The sequence below is a fragment of the Poromitra crassiceps genome, assembly GCF_964638095.1.
Source record: "Poromitra crassiceps genome assembly, chromosome: 3".
In the NCBI taxonomy this organism is placed as follows: Eukaryota; Metazoa; Chordata; class Actinopteri; order Beryciformes; family Melamphaidae; genus Poromitra; species Poromitra crassiceps.
In genome coordinates this window covers 69,812,142-69,831,177 of record NC_139625.1, presented here as the reverse complement: position 1 = coordinate 69,831,177, position 19,036 = coordinate 69,812,142, and the positions used below count along the sequence as shown (strand labels likewise).

The 19,036-nt window shown below is 43.3% G+C and overlaps 1 protein-coding gene across 1 annotated transcript; it reads right to left on the bottom strand.

The window, feature by feature from the left end:
• Positions 1 to 182: 182 nt before the first annotated feature.
• nfkbiab (nuclear factor of kappa light polypeptide gene enhancer in B-cells inhibitor, alpha b) lies at positions 183 to 11,066 on the bottom strand. Its single transcript, XM_083634410.1, has 6 exons — positions 10,733 to 11,066; positions 8,679 to 8,784; positions 4,680 to 4,890; positions 3,432 to 3,520; positions 2,212 to 2,472; positions 183 to 1,389 (listed from the first exon to the last, which is right to left on the bottom strand). The coding sequence occupies exons 1-6, from the start codon at positions 10,984 to 10,986 to the stop codon at positions 1,354 to 1,356; spliced, it is 957 nt and encodes a 318-aa protein (XP_083490536.1). The 5' UTR covers positions 10,987 to 11,066; the 3' UTR covers positions 183 to 1,353.
• Between the last annotated feature and the right edge of the window lie 7,970 nt (positions 11,067 to 19,036).

The following is a 19,036-nucleotide window of genomic DNA, read 5'->3' as shown; positions in this document are numbered from 1 at the left end:
CCGGGGCCATTGCAGAGCACGCCCCTATAGAGCACGCCTATGTACAGAGCATGCACCGTTGTGTCAGTCGTCACATAGTCCTGCCTGTAGTAACGCGCAGAGCCTGCTGATGCCAGGTTATGTGATGACAGAAGAGACGTTGTATAATTGCAGTGCTGATCCACTTATTCCTCAGTCCTCATTATGCCTACTTTTATCATGATGGGCAGATGCAGACATAAATACAATGCTTTTCAAAATGCACACTGGGCAAAATAAGAAAACTACTTCAACTTAACTTGTGTAAAACATGCCATATTTTCACACTATGCCTACTCTTATTGTGATGGCACACTGACAGATGCAGACATACATACAATGCTTTTCAAAATGTACACATTCAGTGGGCAAAGTAACTACCGTATAGCCTACTTCAACTTAATAAATGTCAATATTTTCTGGTGTCCTTAGTCCTCTATGTGACAGTAAACTGATTATCTTTGGATTCAGGACAAGAAATTGACGATGTGATCTTGAGCTTTTGGGGAAAAGTGATCATTTTTCACCATTTTCTGACATTTTATAGACCAAACGACTAATCGATTAGTCGAGAAAATAGCGGACAGATTATTCGATAATGAAAATAATAGTTAGTTGCAGCCCTAGTGTGAATACAGCTATTTCTAGTAGCTTTTAGCTTAGGACCTAGGCAGTTTTCAAATCAACTATTTCTCCACAGTAAGGACCCATTTTAATCTTCCTGTGATCCAAAATTGGAAACCCTTGGGTACATATATAGTAATACACACAGTAGAGGCTGAACTTGAGTTAAATAGAAGGGTTTTAATTTAACTGGAGTGTGCTGGACCATTTGCTGTCTGACATTTACAACCCGCTCAACTGTACACATTCACAGCTTCCATAAAAAATACATCTTTGTATACACAGCATTTACAATATCGTACAACATAGGTGTTGCAGGTACATCTGTGTGGATGGACATTTTTGTGACTCTTTTCTTCTTTTTTGCAGTGTCCAGAGAATATAAGCGATCCGCTATCGTACAGCAATATGAAACCCCATCCCATCATAATTTGTTGTGTTTTTGGGTCCGAAGATGCGTTTGCACTTCCCGCAGTCTCGTTGGTTTATTCAGCCGTCAGTCTCTCAGGTTCATTAGCTTCACCCTCGCAGCTGTCTTGTCCATCCATCTGACCTGTCTGTCAGTGGACACGCCCATGCTGTGTCATCCACCTTTCTACGCTCCTGTGACATCATCATGGCAGGAGGGAAGTGGACGCGCCAAGGCCGTTTCTGTTGTCCGCCGTCATCGCAGCCTCCCACCTCCGCGACTTCCTCTTTTCCGGCTTCCCGCTAATGTCCGTTCCACTGGATGTCGTCGTATCCCACCTGCAGACCAGTGGAGGAGAGTTAAGGAAATGGTTACAGAGTGACACAAGTGTTAACCTGCACCATGCTCTCTCACTGCTGCTAACCCCCCTACAAGAATGTCATTAGTCTGACTTTAAATGGAGTTTTAGTGTCCCGTGACGGTCTAAATCAGGGTTCCTCCTACACCTTTTCAATTAAAGATTCCATACTTTTTCCAGACCTTGATTTGATTTGAAGATTTTGTCTCATGTTCAATATAATTTTCTCAGATAGACATCTTGCCCCTGCTAACTAGGTCATAATGAGATCACGTTATAGATGAAGATTGCTCTTCACAGCGACAAATATCAGAATATGTTAATAATGCATGCTGACAGCGGCTGGGTAATAAGAGTAATGGATGGGTAATTCCTCTATCTGAACATTATTCTTCACATCAACATAAACTGAAATCAAAGTGGTTCTACAACAACATAAAAGCTAGAATTATGTGTGTATTGGACTTGAACCAGAACATTTTCCAGGCCTTTTTTTTTTTTTTTACCCAAAACTATTCAAGACCTGGAAATGATCAAATTCATTTTTAATACTTTTCCAGACCTGTGTAGGAACCCTGCTAAATGCTGTTACACCATGACATGAATACAAATCTGGCAAAAGCAACCTTTGTAATTTTGGAGATTTTTTGTTTTTGCATTAATTGAAAAAAGAATATTGGCTATTTGCATCTTCAATACAAAAATCATCAGTACCACTGGTAATCAGCCTTCTAAAGCTCAACCTTAATTTGGTCACCCTGAACATTATTAACACATGAATATATATACAGTTCACACACACCTCCTCGTCAGACTGTGCGTCCTCCTCCTCCTCGCTGTCCTCCTCGTCGCTGTCAGGCAGCTCCCTCAGCGCGGGGCTGGTCAGAGTGTACAGCTCCTTCCTTATGTCATCGTCGTGGCGACCGTAGGTGAGGTGGAAGGGGGAGTGGCCTCCATAGGTCAGGTGGTTGGTGTCTGCTCCGCCCTTCAGTAGCAGCCGGACCAGAGACAGGTTCTGCTGGTCCACAGCCAGGTGCAGCGCGCTGCGGCCATTACACTGCTCCTGCAGGAGGGGAGGGGAACAGCACACTGCATCAGGACAGGGATCCACACAGACTACGCTTACCTGGACTGCAATAATCTCACTATGGGCCTTCAGGGTTCCCACACATTTTCATGGATTACATTTTTTTCAAAAACTTTTCAAGGATCCATTATAGAATTTCCATGTGGAACAAATAGGACACACCTCTTTAAATGTCAACAGCTACAGAAAATAAATGTGCTGTTATGTTACATTATGTGTAAGGTTACCCACAGGGAATTACTGTAACTATTACTTTCATTACGTAACAAAATTACATTACTTTTCCTACTAATTCAATTACTTTCCCAGGCCCAGAAAATGAGATTTTGAAATTCTTTTCCAGGTTTTCCATCTAAATAACACAATATTTCGATTAAGGTGTTTACATGAGTTGCCAAAATATTCAATTCACATTCCCGTTTACATGAGCAGAGTCCGATTAATGACAAAGTCCCTACGTCCTACATCGGAGTTTCCCTAATTTAACATGAAAGCCTTTCTGTCATGTTTCTACCGTGTTAGGGACAAGACATTGAGACTTCTTTTTTACTGGTGGCAGTCATCTTTTTTTCTGTAAACAAGTTGCACAACACTCACTGGAAGCTAGAGCATCAAACAGTTTGACTGCCGTACATGTCACAAAATGCTGCAAAATCTCTGATGGGACGTCATAGGTGTTTACGGTGTTTACATCGTCTGTGTCGAAGCAGGGTCTATTCTCTCTCCCGTCACACTAGTCTAGTGTATACTGTCAATATAGCACAGATATAAATGGGGTGTCTACCAGTCCTGGAAGTGTCTAAAAATGTCATAGACTTGAAGGCACCCTGGAGAAGAGGCGGAATACTGTTTGTTGCAGATTATATATGTATTATGTGTATGTCATACACATGAAGTGTTGTGTGTGTGTGTGTGTGTGTGTGTGTGTTGTATACCTGTGCGTTGATGTCAGCTCCCAGAGCCACCAGGCTCTCCACCAGTGACAGGAAGCCCTGCACGGAGGCCAGGTGGAGGCAGTTCTGACCTGCAGAGAACACCAGAGACACAGTTCAACAGCTGACACCAGACCAGCCCTTTGCCAGGGACTGCTCCGGCCGGCATGGCTGAATTAAAATGGGCCCCCACATTATTCTGTAACTGGAGAAGTATAATTTTGTATTCCAGCAATAATATCTGCTTAAAGCATTCTGAAAGTCCCTGCTATGATTAGGCTGGGGGCGGGGGGCAGAATACCTAATAAGGCCATCTTCGTTACATCAAATCAGTTTGGGTCACGAGAAATGTTATTTTGAAATTCGGTTCCCTAGAGAAAAGGGTTGCCCACCAGCCAACAATGCCATACCAAAGACTTTAAAATGTCAAGTGCGAGAGTCTGAGTCTGGAGAGTCTTTGTGCCTCTCCAGCATCTAACATGATGTGCCATGTAATGGATGGGTTTTAGTCAGCATGAGAGGCTGTGGCATTCCCCTTGCTTACATACTTCCTCCTTCCTAACCATAGTGTTTAGGCATCATGTGCAGGAGAAATTACTCTCTTCCTGCTGTTAAATAGCAGTTAAGAGCACAGCAGCTCAGGGCAGTGTCTCCTCCGTTTCCACTGAGCAGTAATGAGCCACCGCAGAAGGAAAATGACCACCACTGCTACAGAAAATAATGTAGAAACTTTGTCATTTAAAAATGGCCAAATTGTAACATTTTTGCCCCTAGAAACACAGCTAAGTACAGGTAAGTACAGGGTCCCTTCACCTTTTCCAAAGTCCAAATCAAGAACTTTTCAAGGTGCATTGTCAGGCATCTGGTAAATTACATAATAAAGTATATACTCAAAATGATTATTTTACGAGGTTCAAGCCAAGTCGTCTTCATTTTGTGCGGAAGGCAAAAGCAATTAGGCTCTCTCTCTGACTTGTTTTATTTCTCTATCTACAAATCGAACTACTCAGTCAGTTAGGGATTTATTACGAAAGTAATGCAATTACAACTTCAAGCGGTTTCAAGCACTTTGTTCAAAATCCAAGCACTTTTAAAACCTTGAAAACACCACAATAAAATGCAAGTGTTTTCAAAGATTTCCAGCACCCGTACGAAGTCTAATGCTCACAATTAGTGTATTTATCTAAAATTTTATGGTTTGAGTGCTGCAACTTCTATCAAAACATGGAACCAAAACCCAATCAGTCTTACCCTGGTAGTTGCAGGCGGCCATGCTGGCGTTTAAATGCTCTGACTGACAGTTCTGTGTGATGGCGCTGAAGCAGACCAGGTTGCCGCGGCGACAGGCGATGTGGAGGGCCGTGTCCCCGCTGTCGTCCACCAGCGTGGCATCGCAGCCGGCCACCAGGAGGCGCTCACACACGTCCGCCTGGTCTGTGATTACCGCTAGGTGGAGAGGAGTCTAGACGTAGATGGAGAGCTGAGTTATTAACTTTCCACATGTCACACTCTTTTCATTATTCTCATTATTCTTCCTTTGATCATCACCATTCTACAGCCAGGTGGAGGGGAGTGAGTCTATAGACATACAGTGCATGAGGATTCCACAGCCAGGTGGAAGGGAGTGAGTCTAGGGTTATGTTCCGTGGACTGCACAGGCTAAGATCCAAACCGCAAGGAGCAAAAATGCCCAGTTCAAAGGAAACTGAAAGAGTGTAGTGAAGAACTGAACAACGGTTCATCAGTCCACCCAGGTGACAAGCAAGATTTCCCATCGATCATTGCGCTTCGCTGAAGATAATAGGCTAAAAAAACATAAAAGACTTGTGCTAAAAACAAATAGTGGAGCTTACAAGAGGAGTTTACTCTAAAATATTCTTGTTGGAACTAATGTTATCTAGGGATGGGCATTTTAAGCAATTTAAATACTCGAGTACTCTCAAAAAATACAGAATCCAAGGCACTCTTCTTAATAAGTTAAAAGCCTTTAATAATAGTGCTAGTTCATACTGGAACAATAAAAGTATAAAAGCGTCAACATGTTTCGGCCAACGCAGTGGCCTTCATCAGGACGAGCTACTCTCCTATTATGAAGAGTACTCGCACGCGGGGGGGGGGGGGGGGGGGGTCTGTGTGATTACCATGGTAATGACGGAACAGGCTGTGTATGGGGCTGTTCACACATACTGTAACTTTTGCATGGAAAAAGCGCTACCTGGAGCATTTTTTGTGAGGAGAGGAACTGACTGATATTAGGTGAGGTGACTGGAGACAATCTTTCTCAGAAGAGACTAACGCGACAAATCTGGAGACTTTTTCTGACATGGGATTAACATTACCAGCAAGCATTTCTCTGATTGGTTAGTAGGAGGTAAAAAAAAGGCAAAAAAAGATAAATCTACTCGCGGACCACTAGGGGGCGCCCGCGGACCACTGTTTGAGAAACACTGGTGTAGTCAGTAAACTAGTGAAAAGTTTTGAATGAGTTTTATCGGGCGTGTGCTATGAAGAAGCATGCGTCTCCTTCGGGAGCATATCTCCAGCCACCATTTTCGGTATGAGCTGGAAAACGTCCGGTTAAAACTTTCAAAATAATGTTACTTAAACAAACGTAAATAGCTTATTGATGCACGTTGGAGGAGAAATTGGTATTTCAACAAACGAAGCAGCAAAACTTGTATCCAAATACTCGTTGTGATGTTATATGGCGTGAAACTGTGGCTGTAACGCATTACTCAAAATAAAGTTACGTTACAATAAGCATTTTATTTTTGAAAGCAACAAAGCAGATGACGTACTTGTACATTCTGGCTGACTTGACGCCCGTGCAGTTCATGCTGCCATATCCACATAACGATGCATGCGTAGATTTAGACCATTTTTAAAGGGGTGGGGAGTGGGGCGAGTACCCGAACAGCGGAAACGTTACTCAAGTACTGACGTTATGAACGAGTACCCGAGTACCCCTGCCCATCCCTAATGTTATCATTATTGAAGTGACTATTTAAGTGGGTAAGTAAAAAAAAAAAAAAAAAAGCTCTGGGCAGGCAGTGGTTTTCAAACTTTTTGTGGCCAAGGCACACCAAAGGGCAAGCCAAAATCTCAAGGCACACCTGTATTCATATCCATGCAAAATAGTCTGTAAATGCTTTTTATTTACTGAACAAAATAATTCAAGAACTACGGTAATTTGAAACTTTGTAAAATTACATCAAAGCAGCAACATACCATTTAACCAATCCAATTAATTGTTTAAGCAGAATAACAGCAATTTACATTATTTTATTCTATGCTCCCTGCCGCATCCACCTGTTACTCTGCCAGCTGTGCTGGCTGAGCGATTGACAATAGGCTGCTAGTTGACCCTCTTCATGAAATGCATTTCCTCCCTCATATCATCATCATTCTCTTTCTCTGTTTTCATGGGGGTTTGGGGGGTGAGAGGGTCGCTGCTCCCATCAGCTAACGAGACAAAAGTAAAGTAAAATGATTACAGGCTCAACTGCACTAGAGAAGGAAGAGTCCATTCATAGAGCACAGGGGGGTCATAGATTGAAGATAAAGTGTTTTGGGCCCGTTTGCATGTAATTTCGAGGTTTAATCAGTTAGAATAGTGACACAATTGTATATGTTTAATAATAAATGTATAGCTGTCTGAGTCCCCTGTTAGTTGATGGCCCCCACAGCACACCTGGACTAACACTGGTCACAAGTGTGCCGGGGCACACCATTTGGGAACCACTGTGGGAAACAAGCTATTGTTGACCTTATAACTACTAGCAAAGTAGCAAGTAGGGATCCACACAATTAATCGAAGCTCGATTACTCGCTCGTTAAGGATTTACTCGAGCATGTGAAAATGTACTCGATCAAAACAAGATCAAAAAGCAACGTGCATTCTGTCAGTAGAACAGTGTTTTCAAATCATTTTTCAATGATCCTCCAGTGGGCGCAATGATATCACTGTAACAGACTGTTCAGTGTTTGGTATGCAAGGCTCTGTGTTTGTCCCCTCAAGAGTTGCCTTAGAACAGGATGTGTATGGGGAACGAGAGTGAAGCTTCCGTTGTTGACGAGCGTACTAGCTGTATGAGAATAAATGTAGAAGCGTATTATAACGTTACAGCCTGACTCTCGTTTATTGTTTTATTAACAAAATGTAACTACCGGTAATAGCCGGACCCGAACACTCGGCTAAATCACTATAGCCTTCCTCAAACCTGGAGCAACCCACCATCAACTCAAGGAATAAGAGGAAGAGTTATAGATGCACGGCGAGCAGAAAAAATAACCCAATCGATCTGCGGGGTTATAGAAAAAGACATGATGCCCATCTGTGATTCGGTGTACACCTACAACAACTGGATCCTAGTCTCACCTGGACTCGAGCTGAGCAACTCGGCATCAGCGTTTAAGAGCTGCGATCTGTGTACTGTACACCTACAACAACAATCACTTGAACAATGTTCATTCGGATAAATTGCCTGCATCTAGTCTCACACCTGGACTGGAGTTGAGCAACTCGGCATCAGCGGTTAACAGCTGCGATGCACGTCGAGCAGAAAAAATAAACAATCTGCGGTAAGTGAGCTCCTGTTGGACATAGGCAGCGGCCGCGGCACGGATTCTGGGCAAATGTTGACATGTCTAAAAGTTATGCCTCTATGTTTTTATATGTTTCATGCAATGCTGTGAGAAATATACAATAAGTTGCTGCTGTATAAATAAAGGTTTTATTGAGGGAAAAAACGCATTTTGATATTGTTTGGATTTATTTTAATTTTAAATTACAATTACTCGATTGATTGATCGTTAACATTATCAATGATCGATTCCGAAATTTGTGGAAAATGTGCATCCCTACTAGCAAGCTAAACTAACGTTGCTTTGGCTAGCATAGCTGTGTCATTTTCAATATTATGGAATATGGAAATTGTGTTTGCAACAAATATTAGTTGTCACGTCAGTATTAATGTTAGCTGTGGTAGCAACTTGTTTCATTTACATTACGAGGGAAACGCATGGAGGAAGTGTCTGCGTTGGTAACATTTGCAGGGTGTTCAGAATGGAGGAATTTAGTTGAGAGAAGTTCGCTTAACCGACATTCCCTGAACAGGGAGTAGGGACTGTTTGCGTCGTACACTGTGGAACGGAATGCAAGAGTGAGAGATAGAGATAGACAGAGAGAAAGGGGAGAGTGATGCAATAGCGATGACAAATAAGTGGTATAAATCTTCCTCTCTCACACACCTGTCTCTGGTCATTCTGTGTGTTGAGGAAGTGCGTGTTCCCGGACTGGGTGATCATGGTTCTGATGCAGTCCTTGGCCTCGTGGATGATAGCCAGGTGGAGCAGCCTGCCAAGACAAAGGGACAGTAAGGACCCTGTTTAGAAAATACACACTTACATAAGCAGGGCTTGAAATGAGCACCACCCACCGGGGAAATACAGGTACATTTTGTCTATGGCTTCAAATCTAGAAGCCTGTAGGGACGATTTTCCACAACTAGTGGGGAACGACAGACACATTTAAAGGAACAGCTCACCCTAAAATCCAAAATACATATATTCCCTCTCACCTGTAGTGCTATTTATCAACTATATATCGTTTTGTGTTAGTTGCCTGAGTCTTGGAGATATCGGCCGCAAGGTTTCTGCCTTCTCTCCAATACAATGGAACTGGATGGCACTCGGCTTGTGGTGCTCAAAGTGCCAAATAAATACATTTGATAAACTCAGGAGCAATGTCTCTTTCCAGAATTCATGACCCCCTTACTCAAGATAATCCACAGACCTTGTTATGAGCAGTTTCATGGAGGAACTATTTTCTTTTGACCGAACTACACCCGCTAGCTACTAGCTAGTTCCTACATGAGACTGCAAAAGAAAATAGTTCCTACATGAAACTGCTCATAACAAGGTCTGTGGATTATCTTGAGTAAGGGGGTCATGATTTCTGGAAAGAGACAATGCTGTTGAGTTTTTCAAATGTATTTTTTTGGTGCTTCGAGCACTACAAGCCGAGTGCCATCCAGTTCCATTATATTGAAGAGAAGGCAGACATCTCCGCGGCTGATATCTCCAAAACTCAGGCAACTATCCCAAAACGATATAGATTGATAAATAGCACTACAGGTGAGAGGAAAAATATGTATTTTGGATTTTAGGGTGAGCTGTCCCTTTAAGATAATGACTGCAAAAAAAAAAAAAAATCAATGGATAAGTTGACAGTAAAGGCATACGTCTTTTGATTAATAAAGATTACCGTATTTCAGCAACATCAAATAGTATTATCCGAGTATTTTGGGTCTTGGTGTCATACGACTACGTTACACAAAGTAGTTGAACTTGGTATCAGTTCAACTCTACTTGGAGAATGTTGGAATGCACAATGATTACCTGGAAGGACAGTTGAATATATACAGTACTACTAGATAACAACAGCACTATAACTACATGATACTGAATCAGCTACATGTCAAATGGAAACTATGCAGATAATGTAATGTTGGGAGATGTAAAATCATCTGATAATGTTTTGAGCACTGAAGGAGATGATACAAATAAAATCATCTCTGAAGTTTAACTCTTGAGTACTGAAGAACACAAAAACACAAAAATATGGGTTTAAAAAAAACAGGAAAACTGGGATTTCTATTAGAAATCAATGGGAGTTGTGTGTCCAAAAAGTGGAATTCTGGAGTATTCTGGTATTTCACCACACAACAGGCCAAATAAAATACAGTGACTGTATGTCTGGGGAAAGGTCTGCTGAATATCTCATAAAAGCAATACGCTGCTCGACGCTGTGATTTAGATTACTGCAATTTACAGGCATTAAAACAGCCAAGCGGGTTTTAGCCAGAACGTTTCCCTTTCCCCTCGCGTCACGGGGACGCGCATCGGTCGGATTCCTTGGCGGCGCGCCCGGGACTTTCCCAGGCAGGCAGGCTGTGGAGCGGAGCGGCCATAGTAGATTCCCTTCTGATAATAGTCTGTTGTTTACGTCCAATACCTCCGTGCCTGACCACAACTACACCCATGATCACACTGGACACCAGCTCTGTGCAGGAGGCACCTTTTACAAGCCCTAATGCACAAACTAAGCCTGCACGAGGCATGTGTGACTGCAGAGGAAGACATTATTATTCACAACAGGAAAGGGATCATATTACCTCCAAGAGCAAAGCTAACGTTAGCAAGGCCTGCTCGCCATTCTGCACAGCTAAAGTGAACGTTAGTTATCGCCCCCAAAACGCAAAACTAGCCCATGCTTTAGCGCTGTGTTCCCGTGTCAAACTCACGTATCTCCGTCCTCCGTGACCTGTGCCGTCCATTCGTGCTGCTCCGCCCCGGGCTCTGGTGTGTACTGTGGCGGCACACTGTCCACCCTGAGCCGCGTCAGCTCGGCCGCCACAGCCTGGTACTCCTCCTCTTTCAGCGAGTCCAAGCCGCTGTCCAGCCGCTCCTCCACGGCCTGGCCCCCGACCGGCTTGCCCTCGCCACAGTCCTCGCCGTAATCCATTTGATTCAATACGCTGGTCCGGTGAAGGTCCATGGCGCTGGTTTAGCTACCTAGCGTCGAGCTGCGTTTGGTTTGGGGTTGTATCCTTGTGGAGCTGTGAATGTGAGGCTGGCAATGGCAGTCTGTATGCCCTGCGTGTGTGTGTGTGTGTGTGTGTGTGTGTGTGCGCGTGCAGCGGGGCGGGGCTAACAAACTAGGTGGGGGATTTCCAGCAAACTGTCACTTAGAATAACACACAGCATACAGATTGCTGGCTCCAAGAGGGGATTTCTATTGAGATGTATATAAATACACACAGACAGGCTGCATGCGCTGTCACCAGCCAGGGTGCAAAGTAACTTTGCAGGCTATATTTACTGAAGTGCTGTATTTAAAGTTATACATTTCTGAAGTACATTGTCATTTACATAAGTAGCTACTTTGACTTGATTTATATGTATGTATTTCCTTCTCTCTATGCTTTATGTGAAACCTGCAGTTAGTAGGTAGGCTACTTTGAAAACAACCAGATATCACATGCAAATGTGGAAATGATGCAACAGTAACAGCTCACAAACCCATAAAGTCATATTATTTTAAATATTAGATTATCAGGCCGCTACGTGGCCTTCAAATGTACTTTGCTGGGACTCTGGCCCGGTAGTGTGTTGTGTGTGTGTAAGGTATCGGTAGGTGGCGCTGTGCTGTATTGCAGGAAATTCAGCACTGAACTCCGTCCGGTCCCCCTAAGCACACTCCCCAAAGTTGAAGTCGATCCGATGAATGGTTCTCAAGATAAACCACTTTATGTGTTGCCAGTAGGTTGTGCTATGCCGAATTGCACAAAATTCGGCACTGCAATCCGTCAGGTCCCGCAATCGCATTCCCCTATTTTGATGTCAATCGGACGAACGGTTCTCGAAATAAACCGCTTTTTGTGTTTGCCAGTAGGTGGCGCTATGCCAAATAACATGAAATTCGGCACTGAACTCCGTCAGGTCCCCCTAAGCGCACTCCCCGAGTTTGAAGTCGATCCCACAAATGGTTCTCAAGATAAACCACTTTTTGTGCTTGCCAGTAGGTGGCACTATGCCAAATTGCACAAAATTCGGCACTGCACTCCGTCAGGTCCCCTAAGCACATTCCCCAAGTTTGAAGTATATCGGACAAACGGTTTGCGAGATAAACCGCTTTTTGTGTTTGCCAATAGGTGGCGCTATGCCGAGTCTGTGTGTGTGGGGTGGGGGGTGTCTGTGTGTGTGTGTGTGTGGGGGGGTGGTGGTGTGGTATTGGTCGGGCGACGTCGCGTCGAAAGCTATGGTCGAAAGTGACGTCGGGTCTGCGTCACTTTCGTGATGCAAAACGTGACTAATTAAGGTGAGTTCACACCGACCTATTAAAGTTTTTCGCTGGCATCGAGTTTACATACAAAGTCAATGCAAACGAGCGATTGAGCGTATATTCGCCTGGGAGAAAAATCGCTGGGCGTCCGAGCGACAGAGACAGAGCGATAGGGTGAAAATTTGCTCATCGCCCGAGATGAAATATCCCAACTCGAGCGAAATTTCGCTGTTCAACGCTGATTGGCTGTCGTGTGAGAGTGAATCAAGGATCACACTGGCTTGGAACAAACCGCTGGTTTATTGTGTGGCAACAAACCGCATTGACAGCTGATTGACAGGCTGACATGAAGTGAAGTCTGTACTACCGGTATAGAGCTTGCGTTAGGAGCACGCTGATAGGCTTAGCTAGTAAACAACTACAGTGGCTCGTAGTGGACAAACATCATGACATTGCGTAACGTTATAGCCCCCAGATGTCAATTATTGTGCCTGTTGATGAGCGATTTAAACACAGCGACAGAGCGATTCCAAAGGGTTGAATCGAGCGACAGAGAGAAAAATAAATATCTCTGTGTGAACACAGCTTTAGAGGCCATTTACACCTGGCGCTAACATGCATTTTCTGTGATCAGATTGCAATCGGATAGTGCTTGACCACATTAGCCTGATTTCATTTACACCTGGCGTTAGCATGCGTTTTGGGTGATCAGATTGCTATCTGATCGCAATCTGATCACCCAAAACGGGTTTCCTCTCAATCCGTATACAGTTGCTGTATGCGGATTGGGAGGACACATTGCATTTACACTTGTGTTCAATGTGGTCACAATGCATCCCTGACCACCTCCAGATCCAGAGGTGGTTTGGCCGATCAGATCACAATCTGTCTTCAATGTGTCTTGAGGGCGTTTACACCTGTACTTTCAAGTGGTCAAGCACTATCTGATTGCAATCTGATCACAGAAAACGCATGTTAGTGCCAGGTGTAAATGGCCTCTAGACACCTAGGCAATTTTATGATAGGATGTTGGGTGGGGTTGGTATTGACTTTTCGCTCATTAGAATACTGAATCCACAGTGTTTACTCGAGCAATATTCTGTTATGGGATTTATTTATACAGTCTATGTATGGGATACATGCAGTGCCTCATAAGCTTGTGTGCTTTCATCCTTATAGACGGATTTCACCAGCTGCAACTACTGTCATCCAATGTCCAATGTCATCATATATCTCAGTGGCTGCAACCCCACAGCACTTCCTTTTTCTCAGCTTCTTCTTCGGTGTGTTATGGCAATTGCCACCCTTAACCTCGTATGGTCTTCGTCTTTTAGTCACACCGAGGGCCTTCGGGCCAATTTGACCTGGCTCATGTTCAACCATTCTAAAGTCGTTATAAACCCCAAAAATCCTACTAATCATAGTTTGTTCTTCATTTTAATAAAGAGCTACTCAAGTTTATTTATTTACCGGTATTTATGTATTTATTTATTCATTAAAACATAAACATACATAACATACTCCTTGTTCTGAACATAGGAAAGAACTTCAGGGTTGAAAAAAAAACAAGTGAAATGAGAGGGGGGGGGGGATTAATTATTCCCAAAACATGAGTGACATGTGGTGATGGTGTGCTTTGTGCAGATATGTTTTGCACATGTCACACATGTCATCATGGTCTTCACGTCGTCAGACGGCTTGCAGACTTTGCACCTCTTCCTTTTTTTTTCTCTCCAGCAGCAACCTAGAACGATGAGGATGATGATTACTCTTTTTGCCGACCCTCATCCTCTGACACGTGTGTACACATCAGAAACAAGGACATCAAATCCGCTGTAGCGAGGCACTTTAATGCTGCTGGTCATGATGTATGTTCCCTTAGATTTCTAGGTATAGAGGTAGTCGTTCCTCTTAAGAGAGGGGGTGACAGGGATCGTGCTCTTTTACAAAGAGAGGCTTATTGGATACACACCCTACAGACAGAACACCCTAGAGGTATGAATGAGGAACTGCTATTGGGTTGCTTTCTTTCATTTTTCTTTTTTCTTTAATTTTAACTTTTACACTATCGTCTATTTGATAGCTTGAATTGTTTGATCTTGGTGTGTTGCCTGACCTTGGTGTATTTATCACCACGTTGTATCTCGAACACCACTGCTCTGTGTTGCAATTAGGTTTGTAATATTATATTTCCTTTTTTTCTATTTATCAATGAGGTTTGTTATTGACCTGTCTTTATCTAGCTTCTCCCCGTCTGTTTTGAGTGCATGTTTATTTATTTGTGTCTTGTAACCTTACATGAATGATGCTGTTTCCGGTGTGATGCTTTATAAACGTCATCTCCGCCCTGTACTGCACCACACTGAGGAAGGCCGTAGGGCCGAAACATGTATGTGCTGCTGTATTCCTGACTGAGGTAAATTAAATATTGAAAAGGACTTTTTGAGTGCTGGCTTTTTCTTGTTTAATTTGTACTCGTGCCGTGCACCGGACCTCTTTGTTCACTCTCCGAGTGTGCTCGCATTTTTCTACTTTTGTACACACACACACACACACACACTCTTACCTCAGGCACTGAAAGTCTCGCTTGGAGGAACAGGAATGTCGTCATCAGATGGTACATAATCAGAAACTTCATGATCTTCATCACTGACCTCTTCCTCTTCCTCTTCAGACACATCCTCTTCAATTTCACTGTCACGTCCATCTTCTATTTCACTGTTGTCAAAAATACCTGCCAGATACCCCAGGGCTGTCCTCTCTCTGCTCATGTTGTCACTCTGAAAGTCAGCTGCAGAGCTGGCCTTGACCTGAGGTTTTGTCTATTCTGTCTATCTCCCCTCTACTGCTGAGTATGGGTGGAGTTTTCCCGGGGTTTCTCAGAGAAAATTCCGCCCACACAGGTGCAAGAGAGGTGACCTGTAGCTAAAAATAGCAAAAAAAGTATCAAAACATACTGTCAACTCTGAGTGAACTTTCATTGTGTGTGTGTGTGTGTGTGTGTGTGTGTGTGTGTGTCAGAATGCAATGTTTACTAGAAAAGACCAATATGTCTAACATTTTCAAAGAAAGAAATTGTCTAAATTTAACTTCTGACCCCTGTTGCCCCCTTCTGAAAATGGCAACAGTTTGGTCTCAAATGTGGAAATTTTGACCAGCATTCTTCACACACCACCCCCAAAGTCATATATATTGGTTAAAAGCTGAAAAAAAGTGTTTTGGGGTTAGTTACACTTTAAACATGCAGTTTTGAAACATTCAATAAAGACAAATTAAAAATAGACTATGACTCGACACCCTAAGTGATACACACGTTATGAGATTGGTATACTGTATATACCCCTCACACTAATATCCGTGTTTGTGTAGAGTGGTTAGTTCCTTGCTCTGCTCTCCCTGCTGTGGTAACGTTTCGGGCAGTAAAGCTGTTTTCTTATTTTTTTACATCAATTTATTGGGGGGAGACACATTTTATCAGTGCCCCCCTGCTTAAGGCTCGTGCCCCCTCTGGATATCTGGTCTAGCGCCGGGGCTGTGTCCCTGCAATAAATTCATAGTAAAGTCAGCTGCATGCCTGTATTACTGAGCCTGGATGTCAGCAGAGAACACAGCACAGCCCTGAGCTCATTCATGTCTGGCTGACAGCTAACAAAGGCAAACAGATAGAAACATGGAAATGTTATATAGTTAATGTATAAAACCATGTATACAACTGATCACAACAGTACAGATTTTAGACTTTTAGATGTCATGGTTAAACCACATAGCCTTGGTGTCTTGGTTGCATGTATCAACTCAAATCAGATGAAGCATCTTGCCAACTAACTCTTTCACAACATAGCTCCACACTTGACTGCTGGAGATGTACAGACAGTTGCAGATGTCTCCCACTGCTTCCTCTAAGAAACCCCTAAAACAGCTTCCGTGTATCCAAAAACCCCCAGTGCCATTTCTGTTTTCACACGCAGTGGAAGAACTCCAAGATGTCTTAAAACTCCAGAGCTATCTATCCCTTTAAAGAACAGATGCAGGCTGGAAGGCCATGTTCTGGAGGCCTGGGGGAAACTCCACTGTTGTTTTACCTCCCATTGTTGAGTCTGTGCGACCAGTTAGACTGGGACGCCCAGGCTACTCTCTCACTGCAATTCAATTTGACTGTCATGTTTGCAACTGTTGAGCAACAGGATTTTGCGCACACATACTGTACAATGAGCATGCGTCCGTTTTCTGTTTCTGAGCAGTTTGTGCAGAATTTGTATGTGATGAATATGAATTGAATGCATTTGGGGTTTTTTTGTGATCAAATTTTTGAATGCATTTGTTGAGGCAATTCAGCTAGTTGGCCATGCAACATCTAATGTTGACATAAGTAGAAATTACTCTGCAACAAGTTCAGTATTTCACATAGCATTTTGCTTTATCAATTGGTGTAGACTGGAGAGACTGGAAAGATGGTGTAGACTGGAGAGACTGGAAAGATGGTGTAGACTGGAGAGACTGGAAAGATGGTGTAGACTAGAGAGACTGGAAAGATGGTGTAGACTGGAGAGACTGGAAAGATGGTGTAGACTGGAGAGACTGGAAAGATGGTGTAGACTAGAGAGACTGGAAAGATGGTGTAGACTAGAGAGACTGGAAAGATGGTGTAGACTAGAGAGACTGGAAAGATGGTGTAGACTAGAGAGACTGGAAAGATGGTGTAGACTAGAGAGACTGGAAAGATGGTGTAGACTGGAGAGACTGGAAAGATGGTGTAGACTAGAGAGACTGGAAAGATGGTGTAGACTAGAGAGACTGGAAAGATGGTGTAGACTAGAGAGACTGGAAAGATGGTGTAGACTGGAGAGACTGGAAAGATGGTGTAGACTGGAGAGACTGGAAAGATGGTGTAGACTAGAGAGACTGGAAAGATGGTGTAGACTAGAGAGACTGGAAAGATGGTGTAGACTAGAGAGACTGGAAAGATGGTGTAGACTAGAGAGACTGGAAAGATGGTGTAGACTGGAGAGACTGGAAAGATGGTGTAGACTAGAGAGACTGGAAAGATGGTGTAGACTAGAGAGACTGTAAATATGTTGGAGAGGGAGAGTGTGATAGCGCTGAACAGTCTTAAGGCAGATGGAGTGGAATGCACAAAAGACAGAAAGATAGCGTTCACTACAGCTGAAAAAAGAAAACAGCCTCATGTAAGAATGTATTCAGACAAAGGGATGTGAATATTTTCCAGCAGAATGAGGAAATCCACCCTCCTGTATGGCAGTGGGGAGAGTTAATTTATTGGTTAAAGATCACAAATGATTCTCAAACTAGTAAAGGAACCAAATTTATGCATAATGTGTGAACTGAACAAAAGCAATGCATTTATTCTGGGGGTTTCCTGGCTCAGAATGGGCCTTTGGGGGGTGACTATACGCTGATCGCTCTGCATATAAGACTGAACTTATGGAGCAGTGTTTTAAAGCATGTGGGACTTTAACTTTGAAATCCTCTAAAATTATACAGTAAAATGCTTGATTTTGAGTTAATATGCAGTCAGGATAATTCCCCTGAACTCAAATATATCTCTTTGCAGTTTTTTTTCTTTTGTCTTCCTTGCTACCCAAAATCAAAGAATAAAGTAATGTTCCCCACAATGTTTTAATTTACAAGGTTAAAACCTCCTCTTATTTTTATTTTTATTTATTTGGGGGGTGGGCGGAAATTCCCTGTTATAACTGTTATTTGATGAGTGTTTTATGGAGCATCTGCACTGCTTAAGGAGGCATAACAAATGCGGGTACAAAAGATTTTACCCACTTACAGTTGGAGTGTGTTGGGGGGGGGGGGGGGGGGGGGCATGACTCTGTCAATAATTTATGCACAAAATAGCCATAGAGTAATTTGTGGTTGTTAATATTATGAAATGTTTATCCAAATGGATGCATAGCACTTTAGAATGAAAGCCTCCATAACTACTATTGGAAATTATGTATTGTATTTTTTTGTTCCGTCCTTATCTGGAAAAGAGTTTCAAGGGAAACGAAAGGCCATTCTCCATTCCATTGCTGAGGTATCTGGGCAGGGCGGGAGTGGGTGCAGGGTGATTAAGGTATGTGTCATTGTGTAAGGTGCTTTGACTAAATATCCTCTGGAGGAAAGAATAAAAACAAGATTATGATAGTCATCATTAAACAATACCCTAAAGTGTTTTTTATATATAAAGTTTTTTCAGGTTTTCTCCCATTGTCTTTAGCACATGCTTCCTCTGATACACGTGCAGTCGCCAGCTGCTTCTTTTCACCTGGCAGCAAGCAGTTTTCCCCAGGCAGAACGTAGCACATGGGAGGATCACAGCCAGCCCCCCCCCAGTTCCCCTTACCCTGAACAGGCGCACCGACCGACCAGAGAGGAGGCACTAGTGCAGCGAGCAGGACTGATACACCACCGGCTTCCACCCGCAGACACGGCCAATTGTGTATGTAGGAGTGTCTGACCAAGCTGGAATTACAGTGGGGACCAATTGGAGTTTGATACCTGGGGCACTTTCTCACACACCTTCGGAGCGGGTTAAGACTTGGTTAGGTTAGAATTGGGTTTAGGTTAGGCGGGTGTGGGAATCCCTGGGCTTTCCACACATGTACAGTACAGAGTGACTCACCTTGAATGGCTGACTCAGTACACGGAGTACAGTAAAGCATGGTGGGGTCAAGGGTCAAATGAAACAGTGACTCATCAGACGGCGTGCTGAACTCATGACTGTGGCAACATGATAGAGTTAGGAAGG